A 17,940-nucleotide genomic window follows, 5' to 3' on the forward strand; every position below is an offset into this window, starting at 1 on the left:
TAAAGTATTCCAAGCATTGATGATTCTGTTACAGAAGTCATATTTTCTGCAATCTAGATTGAAGCGGTTGACATTAAGTTTAAATCTATTGTCAACAATCCTCTGCTTAAAATGTTGCCAAGCCAAACTTTTTGCTTTCTGCCCAAAATAACCTGGATTGGCTACTATCCTTTTCTTTCTAGAGTAAGGCTACTCAACCTTCCAATTTTACGCGGGAGAAAACCCGAATAACCAAAGACCTACATATATATACATATATAATAAATACATAAATAAATAAAAAAATAAAATAAAAAAATAAGGGGCGTGCATAAGAGCACAAAAGTGCCTAGCGTTCCTGTCCTATTGTTCCCTTCATTATATCCAATTAATATAGTTGATGCATATTTTAATTATATATATATATATATATATATATATATATATATATATATATATATATATATATATATATATATATATATATATATATATTTTCTTCAAGACATGCTGTTTTATCTGTGACATTTGTTTGTGTATACTGTTGTGACAAAAAGAAATTTAAAAAAAAATACAACGCTGCCTGCCGGTAGGAACCAAAGTCACCGGGCTCGTGTTTCCTGCCGGCGCCACTTGGGGCAGAGGACCCACTTCCGGTTTCGGTTTAAATCCCCGCTGCTGCATTAGCCACGTGGGTGGCTGCTGAGTTAGGAGCGGCTTTTGCTGCAGGGACGGTGGTGGGGAAGCCGGAGGGTCTTTTCGTCCGCTCAGGAAGTGATTTATGTAGCTGGGGGAGCCAGGTGAGCACTTTATAAAGAAGAGAGACAAGCTCTCCCTAAGTCACCTTTAGCCTAGGCTGGGGTGGGGGGTTGGGGTTGGACTAGAAGACCTCTAAGGTCCCTTCCTTAGCTTTCCTCCCCGGGAGAGGCTTGCTCCTGGGGAGGAAAGCTATGACAAATCTAGGCAGCTTACTAAAAAGCAGAGGCATCACCCTGCCAACAAAAATGCGTGTAGTCCTTTGAATAATTAGAAAGTTATTTTATGTAATGGGGAGGGGGTTGGGAGATGAAAAGCTTTGGATGTGGTTATTTGGATTGGAAGGGAAAATTTTATTCTATGTTTGGTTTATGTATAACAATACCTTGTGATTGACCAGGAAGCCGGGGAGGAGGGGGAAGGGTTTTGGGAGGAGGGAAAAAAAGGGGGAAAAATGTTTTTGTTTTTTAAAACTCTTTCAATAAAAAAAAATGCGTGTAGTCAAAGCTATGGTTTTCCCAGTTGCAATGTATTATTATTATTATTATTATTATTTTATTATTATTTATTAGATTTCTATACCGCCCTTCTCCCGAAGGACTCAGCCAGAATAAAAACCCAAACAATACAATATACAATTAAAACAAAATTAAAAAACTTATTATACAATTGGCCGAAAACTTTAAAACATTTAAAATTCTAAAAACCCATTAAAATTCATATAAAATTTAGAAATATGGCTATAATATAGAAGTATGGCTGTGAAAGTTGGACCATAAGGAAGGCTGATCGCCAAAGAATGGAGGCCTTTGAACTCTGGTGCTGGAGAAGATTCCTGCGAGTCCCTTGGACTGCAAGGCCATCCAACCGGTCAATCCTAGAGGATATCAACCCTGACTGCTCTTTAGAAGGCCAGATCCTGAAGAGGAAACTCAGATACTTTGGCCACCTCATGAGAAGGAAGGAAGGACTCCCTGGAGAAGAGCCGAATGCTGGGAACGATGGAGGGCAAAAGAAGAAGGGGACGGCATAGAACGAGGTGGCTGGATGGAGTCACTGAAGCAGTTGGTGTGAGCTTAAATGGACTCCGGAGGATGGTAGAGGACAGGAAGGCCTGGAGGAACGTTGTCCATGGGTCACGATGGTCGGACACGACTTCGCAACTAACAACAACAAGGTCCTTTCCAGCTCTGTTATTCGATTTCTAAGTCTTTGCAGTCACATTGACATTAACCAGCTATCCTCAGTAAAGTGGTAGTATTGCCCTGTTAATAACAGAGCTGGAGGGGACCTTGGAGATCCTCTAGTCCAACCCACTTGCTCAAGCAGGAGATCTGATTATGCCATTCCAGACCAACGGTTGTCCAATCTCTTCTTAAAAGCCTCCAGGGATGGAGCACTCACAACTTCTGGAGCGGGGGAGGGGGGGAGCCCGCCCTTCCACTTTTTAATGATAGAATAACAGGAGTTGGAGGGGACTTTGGAGGTCTTCTAGTCCAGTGGTCACCAGCCAGTGGTCCGTGGAAAAATTATTTGCATTTTTATATTGCACTAAATGCCGTTTATCTTTTTAAAAAAATTCATATTGATGGTCTGTGGGATTTTAAAATTATGAATTTTGTGGTCCCTGAGGAAGGTGCAAGAAAGAGAGAATGAAGAAGACAAGAGAATGGGAGAAAGGGAGGAAAATATTAAGAAGTGGAATTTTGGAGAGGCTGAAAGAAAATGGTTAAAAGAGGAAGAAAAAAGGGTTTACTTCCTATTCATTGGTTAGGTTATTATGATTCCTTTTAGGTGCCCGAAGGGCAGAAGGACTATTTTTATCTGTTTTTTGGCCACTAAAGTAAAGGTACCTTTTTAAAGTATTTCAGGTGGTTTTCTTGCTACTGTATGAATGATAAAACTTGAGTCTCTGTCTTTTCAGTCCTAGTGCTTGCGGTTAAAGCTGAATGACCATCTCCTATCAGAAATGACCAAAACGAAGAAGAAAGAATCCCCTTTCCCGACAGATAAGTCTACAACTAAACCAGAAAACCTTAAGAACCAGCACAGGAAGAAGAAGAAGAAGAAGAAGAAGATATTTTGGAAAAAGATCAACCAAGTAGAGAAGAGAGCAAGCAAAGAATCTCAAACAATAGATTTGCCTCCGAAAACTTCTCAGGAAATTTCATCAAATTGGAAAGCCCTACAAAAGGTATATTTGGACAGGGACTTTTCCTGGATATCTTCTTTTTTTTTTTTTTTTGGTTTGGGAGAGGGGGCTTTCTAAGTATTTAATCGTAGAAAGGAATAGAATGTCAGATGCTGGGAGGGTGACAATCTTGTTAATCTTTGATTAATCATATAAAAGGAGGGAAAATATGAGATAAGGGTTGTTTACCAACTTAGTAAAACTTTGTTTACTAAATTGGACATCCTACAATCCTATTGCTAACATTTCAGGCCAAGTTATTAACTTAATTCCGGGCTAGAATATTACCCAAATGCTCACAAATGCAAGAAGAGATTAAAAAGCACGCTTCTTGGATTTCATAAAAATACACCTGTTTAGGAGGTGACAAAATTAAAAACCTCTTAAACTGAAGTTGGTTGGAATCTCCAGCAGGGTATTCTAAATTTGAAACCAGGCTGGAAAAAAACATAATTAAGCTGGTTTTAGCTCGGGAAGTTAGGTAATTCCAACCAGTTTGTGGTTTATCTAACTAAAATATGGACATCTGGTTTAGAATAGAATAGAATAGAATAGAATAGAATAGAATAGAATAGAATAGAATAGAATAGAATAGAATAGAATAGAATAGAATAGAATAGAATTTTTTATTGGCCAAGTGTGATTGGACACACAAGGAATTTGTCTTGGTGCATATGCTCTCAGTGTACATAAAAGAAAAGATACCTTCATTAAGGTACAACATTTACAACACAAATGATGTCAATATATCAATATAAATCATAAGGATTACCAGCAACAAAGTTACAGTCATACAGTCATAAATGGAAAGAGATTGGTGATGGGAACTATGAGACGATTAATAGTAGTGCAGATTTAGTAAATAGTTTGTTGAGGGAATTATTTGTTTAGCAGAGTGATGGCCTTCGGGAAAAAACTGTTCTTGTGTCTAGTTGTTCTGGTGTGCAGTGCTCTATAGCGTCGTTTTGAGGGTAGGAGTTGAAACAGTTTATGTCCTGGATGTGAGGGATCTGTAAATATTTTTACGGCCCTCTTCTTGATTCATGCAGTATACAGGTCCTCAATGGAAGGCAGGTTGGTAGCCATTATTTTTTCTGCAGTTCTAATGATCCTCTGAAGTCTGTGTCTTTCTTGTTGGGTTGCAGAACCGAACCAGACAGTTCTAGAGGTGCAAATGACAGACTCAATAATTCCTCTGTAGAACTGAATCAGCAACTCCTTGGGCAGTTTGAGCTTACTGAGTTGGCACAGAAAGAACAGTCTTTGTTGTCCTTTTTTGATGATGTTTTTGATGTTAGTATGCTGTGCAAATCCAACCTGAAAATTGAATGTGCGCATTTTTTGGGTTTCTTTGTAGCTTCTGCAACAAAAGGCCAATCATTTGAATTCTGCGGTTACTGCTCCTGATACTTACTCCAAGAAAAAACACTCTGCCCAGGACGGAAAAACTGTTCCACGTGTATCGGGACCGAATGGAATTGGGAAGAAGATGACATCAGAGGCTCAGGTTCGAAGTTCGAGTCCCGCAAGCGTCACGAGATCGAAAAAATCAGCTCAAGTGAAGAATCCGCAACAGGTTCGAGAAGCTGGCAAAGAGCAGAGAAACCTCCAGATGGACAACGGAGAGAAGAATCAAGGAGATATTAAACATAAAAAAAGGAAAAAGGATGAAGCAGTAGAAACAGCACCAGTGGAGTAAGTCTCGAGGGCTTTGGACTTAATCCCAAAGGTACATTTTTCAAGAGGCAACTGGACTTTCTGGTTTTTTTCTTTGAAGACGTTTCGCTCCTCATCCGAGAAGCTTCTTCAGCTCTGGTTGGATGGCGGGGAATGGAAGGATTTAGACTCCTTGCAGGCAGCTGGTCATTTGCATTCTTTTAGCAGGTTGTTAAGGTCACCTGGAGATTTACCCGTGTCATCGGGGTCACCTGAGCGGTGCAAATTGGCGTGGAGCCTTCTTGGAACTGTTGAAAGGATTGTGTTGTAGATTGGAGATGATGACACCGATTAAACCTCCAGGTGGCCTCAACAACCCGCTAAAAGGACGCAAATTACCAACTGCCTGCAAGGAGAAACCGTCCATTCTCCACCATCCAATCAGAGCTGAAGAAGCTTCTTGTATGAGAAAGCGAAACGGCTTCAAAGAAAAACCAGAAAGTCCAGTTTCCTCTTGGAAAAAAAAACCAAACCAAAACACCTTTGGGACAACCATGACCTGGATGACTGAGGATCTCCATAGACACTTTGGACTTCATATCCTCCAACAGAGATTAGGCAAAGCAGCTCAGCTCTAACCCCAAGTATCTACGGGTAGTCCTCGACTTAACGACCACAATTGAGCCCAAAAATTTCTGTTGCTGAGCGAGACAAGTGAGTTTTGCCCCCATTTTGGGGAACTTTCTTGCCACAGTTGCAGGTTGGATTTGATTTAAATCGACTCAATTTAAATCATAATTTTTAAAGAGCAGCTGTCATCCCTGTCCTGCAGCAGCTGCTCCTCTGACCCGCTTGTTCTGTCCCCCTTCGCCTCCGTCAGAGTGATGGCTTAATTAGCCGGCACTATCAGCTCTGGCAGCAGAATAGCGAGCGTCTGCCAAGTGTCTCTGTTATCTCCCTCGACGCCGATGAGTCACCCAGGAACAAACTTCAGCTCTTCGTTAAGCAGTTGATTTGCCTGCTATGAAGAGGCACAGCAGCTCTCGCTGCCTTTATATCCTGTGGGGTGTGGCTCCATGACTCAGCACTTCCTGGGCCTGCCCCACCCCTGCTTCTGTTGTTCCCGCCTCTCCTGCCTACGAAACCTAGGGTCCAGCCAGGCCTGATTGCCATCAGCTGGGTCTGAAGGCATGGCATGGGGGGTGGGAAGAGTCAGGGGACGGAGGCCTCGTTATCTCTTCCACCTGGCCTGTTTCTGGCTCCTGGAGCTGAGCCAGGGAAGCCGGTGCTCCCGAAGTAAGTCCTGACGGTCCTTCCCCCTCACTGTCCAAGTCACTTTCTGGCAGGGGGCCCGGCTCAGGGGGCGCAAATACAACACCGCTGTTGACTCACCAACAGCCCCCAATATTGCCGAATATACAGCCTCATGCTATCTAACTGAGCTCCATTTCATGCTGAATAAACTACATTATTAATGTATCTTAACTAGAAAACTATCTTTAGATAGATTTTTTACTCCAAAAGCATTTTATTAAAATGAATTGGATTAAAATAAATCCGATTTCAATAAGAAAAAATCTGATTTAAATAAAAAAAATCTCATTTTTTAATTTTTTTTTTAAACCATCAATTTTTTAGAATAGAATAGAATAGAATAGAATTATTTATTGGCCAAGTGTGATTGGACACTTGTCTTGGTGCATATGCTCTCAGTGTACATAAAAGAAAAGATATGTTCATCAAGGTACAACATTTACAACACAATTGATGATCAATATATCAATATAAATCATAAGGATTGCCAGCAACAAGTTATAGTCATACAGTCATAAGTGGAAAGAGATTGGTGATGGGAACTATGAAACGATTAATAGTAGTGCAGATTCAGTAAATAGTCTGACAGTGTTGAGGGAATTATTTGTTTAGCAGAGTGATGGCCTTCGGGAAAAAACTGTTCTTGTGTCTAGTTGTTCTGGTGTGCAGTGCTCTATAGCGTCGTTTTGAGGGTAGGAGTTGAAACAGTTTATGTCCAGGATGCGAGGGATCTGCAAATATTTTCACGGCCCTCTTCTTGATTCGTGCAGTATACAGGTCCTCAATGGAAGGCAGGTTGGTAGCCATTATTTTTTTCCGCAGTTCTAATTATCCTCTGAAGTCTGTGTCTGTCTTGTTGGGTTGCAGAACCGAACCAGACAGTTATAGAGGTGCAAATGAGAGACTCGATCCACCCTGCATGGTTGTTAAATGAACCTCGAGTTATTTCACAGGGGGGTAACTGAAGTGGATTTTCTTAAGCCTCCCTTCCCCTCATTTGTGGCTTCCTTTGGCTTTCTAGCATCTGGTTTGATGATGTGGATCCAGATGATATCGAGGCAGCCTTGGGACCAGAAGCCGCAAAAGTAGCCCGGGAGAAACTGGGCATCCGAAACGAGAGAGCCCAGCAAGCGCCTGAACCTGAATTGGTGAAAGAAAATGCTTTTGAAGGGTAATTACGGTTAAATAGATTCAGAGGGTTGAACACTGAGGGAGTTTTATCGCGGGGTGGATCCTCGACTTAATGACCGCAACGGAGCCCCAAAATTCCTGTCGTCAAGGGAGACATTTCTTTGCCCTGTTTCACGGCCTTCCTGGTCGCCGGCGTTATGTGAAACCTTGCAGCCGTTCAGTCAGTAACAAACCTGTGAAGCGAATCTTGCCTTCCCGCACCGACTTGGCTTTGCCAGAAAGTCGTAGAAGTGGGATCGCGTGACCATAGGATATTGCAGCCGTCGTAAGCGTGGGGGAAAAAAAAATGGCCATAAGTCACTTCCTTCAGCACCGTCGTAACTTCGGTTCGCTAAATGAACTGCGGCTGTTGGTGGTTGCTCTGCTTTTCATTCGAGGCATCAGTTCAATGTTTTTTATTTTGAATTTATATCCCGCCCTTCTCCGAAGACTCAGGGAGGCTTATACTATGTTAGCAATAGTCTTCATCCTATTTGTATATTTATATACAAAGTCAACTTATTGCCCCCAACAATCTGGGTCCCCATTTTACCTACCTTATAAAGGATGGAAGGCTGAGTCAACCTTGGGCCTGGTGGGACTTGAACCTGCAGTAATTGCAAGCAGCTGCAGTTAATAACAGACTGCATTTAGTCCGTGGAGCCACCAGAGGCCCGGTACACCGTTTAAACTCTTCTTCTTGGCAGGCTAACCAAAGCAGTGGCCATAGACTGCGAGATGGTGGGCGTAGGGCCCACCGGCGAAGACAGCATCCTGGCCCGCGTCTCGGTTGTGAATTTATTCGGCAAATGTGTTTATGACAAGTATGTCAAACCTTCGGAAAAGGTGACCGACTACAGAACCGCAGTTAGCGGGATCCGGCCCGAGCACTTAAAAACAGGTAAGGGAGCTGGCTGTTTGAACTTTTACGTCTGGGGTTGCTATTCTACCGGGCTAAATCAAACTGCGGTTTATCGCAGTAGTGAAATCCAATTTTGTTTTTAATACCGGTTCTGTGGACGTGGCATGGTGGGCGTGGCAGAGGAAGGGTACTGCAAAATCTCCATCCCCTCCCCACTCCTGGGGGAAGGATACTGCAAAATCCTCATTCCCACCCCATTCTCTGCAACATTGTGCTTTTTTTTGGGGGGGGTGTATGAATTTTAGGGGAGGATTTCAAAGCTGTCCAGAAAGAAGTAGCTGACATCCTAAAGGGTAGGATCTTAGTTGGACATGCACTTCACAATGACTTAAAGGTAACTGCTATAAACTTCACATGCCTTTATTTCAGAATGTGTTTCCATGGTGTAGCGTGTTTTTCTGACTTATCTTTTCTTCCTCACTTGCCAGAAGAAATATGGATGGATGGATGGGTAGATATTAGAGAAATAGATGAGATTAGAGATAGATAAATAGATAGATATTAGAGAAATAGATGAGATTAGAGATAGATAGATAGATAGATAGATAGATAGATAGATAGATAGATAGATAGATAGATATTAGAGAAATAGATGAGATTAGAGATAGATAGATACATAGATGGGTACATAGATAAATGGGTAGATATTAAGATAAATAGATGAGATTAGAGATAGATACATACATACATACATACATGGGTACATAGATAGATGGGTAGATATTAGAGAAATAGATGAGGTTAGAGATAGGTAGGTAGATAGATGGGTAGATAGATGGATAGATATTAGAAAAAATAGATGAGATTAGAGATGGATGGATAGATAGATAGATAGAAAGAATTAGAGAAATAGATGAGATTAGAGATAGATAGATAGATAGATAGATAGATAGATAGATAGATAGATAGATAGATATTAGAGAAATAGATGAGATTAGAGATAGATAGATGATAGATAGAAAGATAGATGGGTAGATATTAAGAGAAATAGATAAGATTAGAGAGAGATACATAGAGAGAGAGATACATACATACATACATACATGGGTACATACATGGGTACATAGATGGGTAGATATTAGAGAAATAGGTGAGGTTAGAGATAGGTAGGTAGATGGGTAGATAGATGGATAGATATTAGAAAAAATAGATGAGATTAGAGATGGATGGATAGATAGATAGATAGATAGATAGATAGATAGATAGATAGATAGATAGATAGAAAGATAGAATTAGAGAAATAGATGAGTTTAGAGATGGATGGATGGGTAGATAGTTGGTAGATATGTAGGTAGATAGGTCTTCTAGTTCAGCCCCCCCCCCACTCAAGACGTTCTACCATCCCAACCAAATGGATGTCTTATCTTGCCTTTAGCTTGCATGTCTTAGTTCTGTCTGTCAAATAATTAACTATCTGAGGACGTTTATTTATTTATTAAATGTAATAAGCCAGTCAACTTACTGTCAAGTGACTCTGGGTGGTGTTCAAAACATCAAAGGCAATTTCCTTGTGTGTCCAATCACACTTGGCCAATAAACTACTCTACTCTACTCTACTCTACTCTACTCTATTCTATTCTATTCTATTCTATTCTATTCTATTCTATTCTATTCTATTCTATTCTATTCTATTCTATAAAAACAGTACTACAGATATTAAAACATTAAGTATGAAACAAAAATAATCAGAATACTATGTGGGGGGGAGGAGGTGGAATTTTCTTTCAAGTCCACTAACCACATTTTGGGGGCCTAAGTAATTATTCCAGTGGGTCTTTTTTTATATATACAGATAATTTATTTTCCAGATTCTACTTCTTGATCATCCCAAAAAGAAAATCCGAGACACACAAAGATACAAACCTTTCAAAAAACAGGTCCAGGTGAGAAGAGATCCTTTTGTGACTTCAGGGGAAACCGATTCTGTACGGAGGCAACTGACGCTTGCTTATTCATTCATTCATTCATTCATTCATCCATCCATCCATCCATCCATCCATCCATCCATCCATTCATTCATTCATTCATTTATTTATTAAATTTGTATACCGCCCTTCTCCCAAAGGACTCAGGGCAGTTCACAGCCAATAAAATACAAATACATATAACACAGGTTAAAAGCAGTATAAAAAAAGGCTTACAAGCTGTTTTTCATTCGCTTATTTATTTATTCACTTCACAACCAATTTAATAACTGCAGAGGTTCACTTAACGGCCCTGGCAAGTGCCAGAATGGGGGCAAAACATGCTTTAGCCAATGTCTCACTTAACAACAGAAGTGCGGGGCTCGATTGTGGTCGTAAGCCGGAGAACAACCAGCACAGGAAATTCAAGCATTCGGGTTCTTCTCTCTGATCGATGCTCCCCTGTTTTTTTTCAGAGCCTCAGACCTTCCCTCAAACTGTTGTGCAAGAAACTTCTCAACGTGGAGGTGCAGACATCCGAACACAGTTCAGTAAGTGATTAGAACCCGGGTCCCGGTGGATAGACCCGGGAGGCTAACGGAATGATGGCCTCAGGCGGTGGTGAAATCCATTTTTTTTTTTTACTACTGGTTCTGTGGACGTGGCTTGGTGGGCGTGGCAGGGGAAGGATATGGCAAAATTCCCACCCCACTCCAGGGGAAGGATACTGCAAACTCTCCATTCCCACCCCACTCCAAGGGAAGGATACTGCAAACTCCATTCCCACCCCAGTCCTGGGGGAAAGGATACTGCCAAATCCCCATTCCCACCCCACTCCTGGGGGAAAGGATACTGCAAAATCCCCATTCCCTCCCCACTCCTGGGGGAAAGGATACTGCAAAATCCCCATTTCCACCCGCACTCTAGGGGAAGGATACTGCAAAATCCCCATTCCCACCGCACTCCTGGGGGAAAGGATAGTGCAAAATCCCCATTCCCACCCAACTCTGGGGCCAGCCAGAGGCGGTATTTGCCGGTTCTCCGAACTACTCAAAATTTCCGCTCCCGGTTCGCCAGAACCTGCTGGATTTCACCCCTGGCGAAAGGCCTCGAAGCCTGGGGGTGTTATTTGGGAACCCTGGCAGATGGAGGAAAGCTTTCTGCCCCATTGAGACCGGAGGGTTGGGGAGGGTTTTCTGGCTTCTTCAGAAATCTTTAAAAACAGATGCGAGGTTCGTATCTCCAGAACTTCAGCCTTACCCCACCTTAGCCTCTCATCCTTGGACCGAACGCCGAAGCAGCAAGTTCTGCGTTTCACTCCCTGCTTCTTTCTCTCTCTGTCAGGTCCAAGATGCTCAAGCAGCCATGCGACTTTACACTTTGGTGAAAAAACAGTGGGAAGCGTCCCTGAAAGAAATCCCCAAGGCCAAGAAAAATTAAAAAAACCTGGACCGTTTCACCCCCCCGGCTGTCTTTGCCGTTCGATCAATTCCGCAGTTGTCCTTTTGGCCCTAAATTGGATATTGGGAGAGAAATTAATTGGGGTGTGTGTGTTACTTCATCAGAAAATGAAGCTTCCTGTGCGGTCGGTTGTAGATTTGGGATACTGCTGAATTGATCTTTTTCTGACTTAAGTCTCTGGACAGAGATCGGCTGTTGGGTGTTCAGGGAGGATCAAAACCGGGGGGGGGAAAAAAATTTGCACGTGGCTGGGCCAGATACCTCGATCCCTAAATCCAGTCCAGAAACGTTTGCAATACGGCGGTTGAGTTCCTTTTTGGGACCACCTCGCCGTGCCTGTTGGATTTGCCATCTGCCTCTTGAATTATATTTTACTTTTTCAAAATAAACATTAAAAAAAGCCGACCAGTTACGTGCAGGCCTTTGGAGACGGTGAGGCGTTGCAGCGCTTGGGCGATCTTCGGAAGAAAAGTGAACATGTGCTCTTTAAATACAAAATCTTTTTCTGCGTCTACGGAAATGTCCTTCTGCGGGAATCAAGACAGGTATTCCTCGACTTTACGGCCACGAATGGCGCCTGCCCGCCACAGCTGTAAATTGCGATAGTGGCAAAGCAGGCCGATGACACGAGCGATCTGCTTTTACGACCTTTTTTTTTTTGTGGCAGTCGTTAAGCGAACCCAGTGGATCGCTGGGGGCCTGAAAGCCAGATTTTGGCAAAACCGTCATGAACGGCAAATCCTTGATGGCTGTAAATCCATTGTAACTTTTGTCATAAGACGGGGACTACCTCCACAGCTAGAGTATTGGCAATAACTATTTATTAGGCCACTTCGTCTGTCAACACCAGTAAGGGATTCCTTTTAAATCTTAAATCACTCGAGTTTTTAACTACCCCAAAGTATGCTTTGGATAGTATTTAAAAGTGAAATGCCAGCCATCTTTTCTCCTTACCTGTCCTGCCTTATGCAGATGCTTTTGAAATTGTATCCAGGTTCCAAAATTAATAATATAGTAAAGGAAAGCAGAGTTTCTCTCTCTCTCTCTTTCTCTTCTATTTTCTGCCTAAATCTGTATGTACACACCCTTCTCCAGCTACATGGTAGATCAAAAAGCTTTAAAACAAATTCTTCCTCTTTTCCCCCACTTTTTGCTGTATTCCATGGATAGGATTTGATCCTTGCAATCCCCCTTTTAAAAAAAAGAATAATAATAATAATAATAATAATAATAATAATAATAATAATAATAATAATAATAATAATAATAATAATAATAATAATAATAATATTTTAATTTGTATACCGCCCTTCTCCCGAAGGACTCAGGGCGGTGAACAGGCAGATAAAATACAAACATACACAATAGCTAAAAACAACCCTTAAAAGAATGATTTAAATTTGCCCAAAAATTTAAAATAACAATACACCCCACAAAATTACAAAAATTTAAAAACCCATCAAATTCAATTAAAATGAAGAATAAAATCAAGCTAGCCCAGCCATACGAAATAAATAGGTTTTAAGACTTCATTGTCGCAACTCGTTTTTCTTATTTTATTGTACGGCCTTTAACGTTTTCAGCAAAATATTCATATTCGTTCGCATTTTGCAAATAGACGCTGACGTTCCGTAAAAGCAAAACTTTTCCCTACAGTTCATCTTGAAATAATCGACAGGGCGAAGAAAAAAAAAGTCGAAAGAAAAGTGATCTTCTCTCAGGAGTCGTGCTTTATGAGAAGCCCTGTGGGAGTGTAAAAAATTGAGAAGAAGTTACGTTCTATTTTTTTTTTAAAAAAGGCACCGTTTTCTTTTAGAAAATAGCGTGTGTGTTTTTAATTTAGGTAAATAAACTTAAATTTTAAAAAATGCCCACCTTTCTTCTGCAGTTTTGCGAGCGCCTTCTCTGACAGGGCGACAATTTCCTAAGAGTTAAACGCGTACAACATTTGGGGCATCAGGCAGCGCAATTTTTTGGTGTCCATTATCATAAACACACTTGTAAATCCGCTTAACAACTGTTAAAAGTCAATAAAGAAACACCTTCCAATTTCATCTTCTCCCTTCTTGCTTACCCATCGAGTTCTTGTGGTTTCTTCTCGGACCTCGATGACTTAGTGAGGCCAGAAATAAATCTCTCGTTGCCACGAAAAGCGTCCCCTTCATATTCCTCCCACCCCCCTCCCCTCCACTTCCACCCCCTTACCAAACTAGAAGTAAATCTCTCCTTCATTTCTCTCAGCACGTCCGTAATGCCCTGGGAGACCATCTCGACAATAATTTGGTCTGCGATTTAAAAAAAAGAAAAACGAAAAAGGCTGGAATCGTTTTGGCGTGGACTCACGGGAGGCTGGGCAGAACGGGGATTTCCCGCGCAAAACGTTTTACCGTATTTAAACATCTCGTCGATCAGGACGCAAATATTTTCCACCACTTCGGGATCCTCCTTGTGAATCTGGTAGCAATCTTTGAGCAGGATTATCCCGTTACCTTTCTCATCCGTAACTATGAATCGGAAACCGGATAACTCTAAAAAAGGAAGGGATTTTATTAAATCACCGACTGATATTTTTCCCCCTCCCCTCTTAACTTTCATGCAGCTAAAAGTTCACTCCGCGCGCACATTACGGCATCCCAAATAGATGGTATTTTTTCCCCCTGCTTCTAAACCTCTAGCAAATCCTATTTAAGCGAGAAACTACGACAGTCTGGGCTGACTATTTAGGCCTGGGTGTGGACGTAATTTTGTGATCGCAGTTTTGTATGAGTTCTGCCCTCTTTTAAGCTGAGCATAATCCTGTCAGTTTCCCCCTAGCTCTCTTTCTAAATCCGATCTAGCTCGGCCTCTTGCATTATTATCGTTGCAAATCCATTCCTCCCAGGTTTGTTTGTTTTTTTCCCCCGTCAAGAAGGATTTTGGCTGGGCTTACTGTCTAGAGCCGTGATGCCGAACCGATGGCATGCGTGCCACAGGTGACACATGGAGCCATATCGGTGGGCACTTAAGCTCACTTCCAATTTTGGGCCTTCTGAGCCCACCAGTCAGTAAATAGGCCATTTCCGGCCTCGGGGGAGGGGGGGGAGGCCATTTTTGCCCTCCCCGGGCTCCTAGAAAGGCTCTAGAGCCTGGGGAGACTGAAAAATGGGTCTTTGTGACTGTGCCATCACGTGCCAAAAGCAGGGGAGCGCGGGGGGTGTGTGTCAGACACATGCGCGAGGGGCGGTTACATAGAATTATGGATGTGAGCACGCATGTGTGTGACACACGCGTGCACGCTCCCCTCGCTTTTGGCACACGATGGGAAAAAGGTTAGCCATCACTGGTTTAGAGGAATCCTCTACTTAAAACCATTCATTTAGTCACCGAAGTTAACAACAAGCAGAGAATCATTTCCCACTTTAAAACGGCCCTCGCTCATCCCTGTGGTCGCGTGATCAAAACCTTCAGGCGCTTGGCAACCGGCCTGTATTTAATGACGGTTGCAAAGCGGCCAGGGTTATCGATCGTCTTTGGCGAACTTTCCGACACGAGCCAAATCAAGGGGAAAGCCGGATTCGCTCAGCAGCCACGCGACTGAACTTGAACAACTGCGGCTATTTATTCCCTTTTAAAAAAACGGCGGCGAAGGAATGTCGTATAGCGGGGCAAGGCCTGTCTCGCTTTACGACAGGCGGCCATTGCATTTTTCAAGCAATGCCTTAGAACCCCATGGCTTGGTAGATGAGTCCAGTCCACCGAGCGATGAGGGGGTTTAAGGCATTCCTGGAAAACTCTTACCGGACGTCCTCAGGAGGCTAGCCAGGGCGAGGCAAGCGTTCTTGACCAATATGGGGCTGTCGGGATGCTGCCTCAGAGCTTCGAGCAAAAGGAGAGAATAAGGCTCGTATTTGACTTCGTCTATGCATCCTGCAAGGGAAGCCAGAGGAAACCTCTGATTGAATTATATTATTTTTATTTATTTTATTTGTCAAACACAACAGTATATATAAGCATGAAATAACCAAACGAATTGGATACAATCAAAGGGAACATTAGGACAGGAACGGTAGGCACGCTGGTGCTCTTATGCGCGCCCCTTACAGACCTCTTAGGAATGGGGTGAGGTCAATAGTAGACAGTTTTTGGTTGAAGCTTTGGGGATTTTGGGAAAAGACCACAGAGTCGGGTATTACCTTGATGAAGGTATCTTTTCTTTTATGTACACTGAGAGCATATGCACCAAGACAAATTCTTTGTGTGTCCAATCACACTTGGCTAATAAATTCTATTCTATTCTATTCTATTCACAACTCTGTTACTGAAGTAATATTTTCTACAATCAAGACTGGAGCGGTTCACATTAAGTTTAAATCTATTGTGTGCTCGTGTATTGTTGCGATATTATATTTCCAGAACGGTGGTGCTCCTTGTTCCGCCTCGCTTTTGGCACACGATGGGAAAAAGGTTAGCCATCACTGGTTTAGAGGAATCCTCTACTTAAAACCATTCATTTAGTCACCGAAGTTAACAACAAGCAGAGAATCATTTCCCACTTTAAAACGGCCCTCGCTCATCCCTGTGGTCGCGTGATCAAAACCTTCAGGCGCTTGGCAACCGGCCTGTATTTAATGACGGTTGCAAAGCGGCCAGGGTTATCGATCGTCTTTGGCGAACTTTCCGACACGAGCCAAATCAAGGGGAAAGCCGGATTCGCTCAGCAGCCACGCGACTGAACTTGAACAACTGCGGCTATTTATTCCCTTTTAAAAAAACGGCGGCGAAGGAATGTCGTATAGCGGGGCAAGGCCTGTCTCGCTTTACGACAGGCGGCCATTGCATTTTTCAAGCAATGCCTTAGAACCCCATGGCTTGGTAGATGAGTCCAGTCCACCGAGCGATGAGGGGGTTTAAGGCATTCCTGGAAAACTCTTACCGGACGTCCTCAGGAGGCTAGCCAGGGCGAGGCAAGCGTTCTTGACCAATATGGGGCTGTCGGGATGCTGCCTCAGAGCTTCGAGCAAAAGGAGAGAATAAGGCTCGTATTTGACTTCGTCTATGCATCCTGCAAGGGAAGCCAGAGGAAACCTCTGATTGAATTATATTATTTTTATTTATTTTATTTGTCAAACACAACAGTATATATAAGCATGAAATAACCAAACGAATTGGATACAATCAAAGGGAACATTAGGACAGGAACGGTAGGCACGCTGGTGCTCTTATGCGCGCCCCTTACAGACCTCTTAGGAATGGGGTGAGGTCAATAGTAGACAGTTTTTGGTTGAAGCTTTGGGGATTTTGGGAAAAGACCACAGAGTCGGGTATTACCTTGATGAAGGTATCTTTTCTTTTATGTACACTGAGAGCATATGCACCAAGACAAATTCTTTGTGTGTCCAATCACACTTGGCTAATAAATTCTATTCTATTCTATTCTATTCACAACTCTGTTACTGAAGTAATATTTTCTACAATCAAGACTGGAGCGGTTCACATTAAGTTTAAATCTATTGTGTGCTCGTGTATTGTTGCGATATTATATTTCCAGAACGGTGGTGCTCCTTGTTCCGGCCTCGTTTCTGCAAATGATGCCCGCTGCGAGAAGCTGTCTTCGCTCGATTTGCTTAACAGACCCCCCCCTCCCCACGCCCTGTAGAAATCATCATAAAACGGGGTCCGTCTTGACTGAACGACCCCCCAGCGACTTACAGCAGAAACGCCGGTTATCTTGCGGTCGCCCAAACGGCCCCATCTTCCTTGTCGCTCGGGAGAACTCACCGTGAAGAGAAAGGGCCCAAAAGGCACTGCAGGCCGCCTCCGCGACGTCCACGTGGTCGAGATGCATGTGCAGGATAACGGAGACCAGCTCCGTGGCGTATTTCAGTGGGCTCTGGGCCACGTCAGCCACTGAATTGACAGAAGAAGGCAACATTATCATAGGCCCGAAGTGCTTATTTAACGACCGCAGTTGAGCCCGAAATAACCTCATGTAACAAAGAGTCAGAAGGGACCTTGGAGGTCTTCTAGTCCAACCCCCACCCACCCACCCGGCTCAGGCAGAAAACGCGATCCCATTTCAGACAAATGGCCATCCAATCTCTTCAGCGTTGGAGCAGCCCGCAACTTCTTAATTAACTGATTAATTGTTCTAACTTTCGGGAAATTTCTCCCTCTGTTCTAGGTCGCTGAATGAACCGTTTGCGAGTCGAGGACTTCCCATATGAAACCTTTTACTCCTTCCTTACGCTAGAATAGATTAACCTGGCTGCTTTCATCAATCCATCCATTGCCTGTATTCTAGTTCCCATCTCTCTTTTTCCAAGCCAAAGATCCTCGGAAGCACCCACAAATTTCCTTTGTGCCTTCTAAAGTTTGCAAACACCTGGTAGGAAGTGTGCCTGGTTGCTGGGTGGGTGTGGCCATGGTGGGCGTGGCCTAGTCGACCTCCTGCCCCACGGCGGTGGGGTGCATTTTTGCCCTCCTCGGACTCCAGAGGGTTTTCTCGAGCCTCCGGGAGGGCGAAAATAGCCTCCCCAGGCTCTGGGGGCGGAAACAGGCCTCCAAGCGCACACTGCACATACCTGTATCCAAAACGGGCTGCCTGGAGA

The 17,940-nt window shown here is 43.1% G+C and overlaps 2 protein-coding genes across 4 annotated transcripts; one reads left to right on the plus strand and one right to left on the minus strand.

Annotated features, from left to right (window-relative positions):
• Positions 1-640: 640 nt before the first annotated feature.
• Positions 641-13,125, plus strand: REXO4 (REX4 homolog, 3'-5' exonuclease). The gene is made up of 9 exons (XM_058159508.1): positions 641-779; positions 2,660-2,929; positions 4,284-4,621; positions 6,918-7,067; positions 7,774-7,967; positions 8,234-8,322; positions 9,797-9,871; positions 10,369-10,443; positions 11,237-13,125. The coding sequence occupies exons 2-9, from the start codon at positions 2,705-2,707 to the stop codon at positions 11,330-11,332; spliced, it is 1,242 nt and encodes a 413-aa protein (XP_058015491.1). The 5' UTR covers positions 641-779; positions 2,660-2,704; the 3' UTR covers positions 11,333-13,125.
• A 144-nt stretch (positions 13,126-13,269) lies between these two features.
• LOC131186182 (serine/threonine kinase-like domain-containing protein STKLD1) lies at positions 13,270-17,940 on the minus strand. Of its 3 annotated transcripts, XM_058159527.1 has the most exons (4): positions 17,111-17,940; positions 16,266-16,394; positions 13,741-13,881; positions 13,270-13,638 (listed from the first exon to the last, which is right to left on the minus strand). In XM_058159527.1, exons 1-4 carry the CDS (start codon positions 17,319-17,321, stop codon positions 13,424-13,426), a joined length of 696 nt encoding a protein of 231 aa, XP_058015510.1. In that variant the 5' UTR covers positions 17,322-17,940; the 3' UTR covers positions 13,270-13,423. The 3 variants fall into 3 exon arrangements, 1 of the variants encoding a protein (XP_058015510.1); XR_009152313.1 differs by lacking the exons at positions 16,266-16,394; positions 17,111-17,940 and adding an exon at positions 15,131-15,746 and having other exon boundaries at positions 13,270-13,881; XR_009152314.1 differs by lacking the exons at positions 13,270-13,638; positions 13,741-13,881 and having other exon boundaries at positions 15,798-16,394; positions 17,042-17,940.

The sequence above is a fragment of the Ahaetulla prasina genome, chromosome 16 (genome assembly GCF_028640845.1).
Source record: "Ahaetulla prasina isolate Xishuangbanna chromosome 16, ASM2864084v1, whole genome shotgun sequence".
Taxonomy (NCBI): Eukaryota; Metazoa; Chordata; class Lepidosauria; order Squamata; family Colubridae; genus Ahaetulla; species Ahaetulla prasina.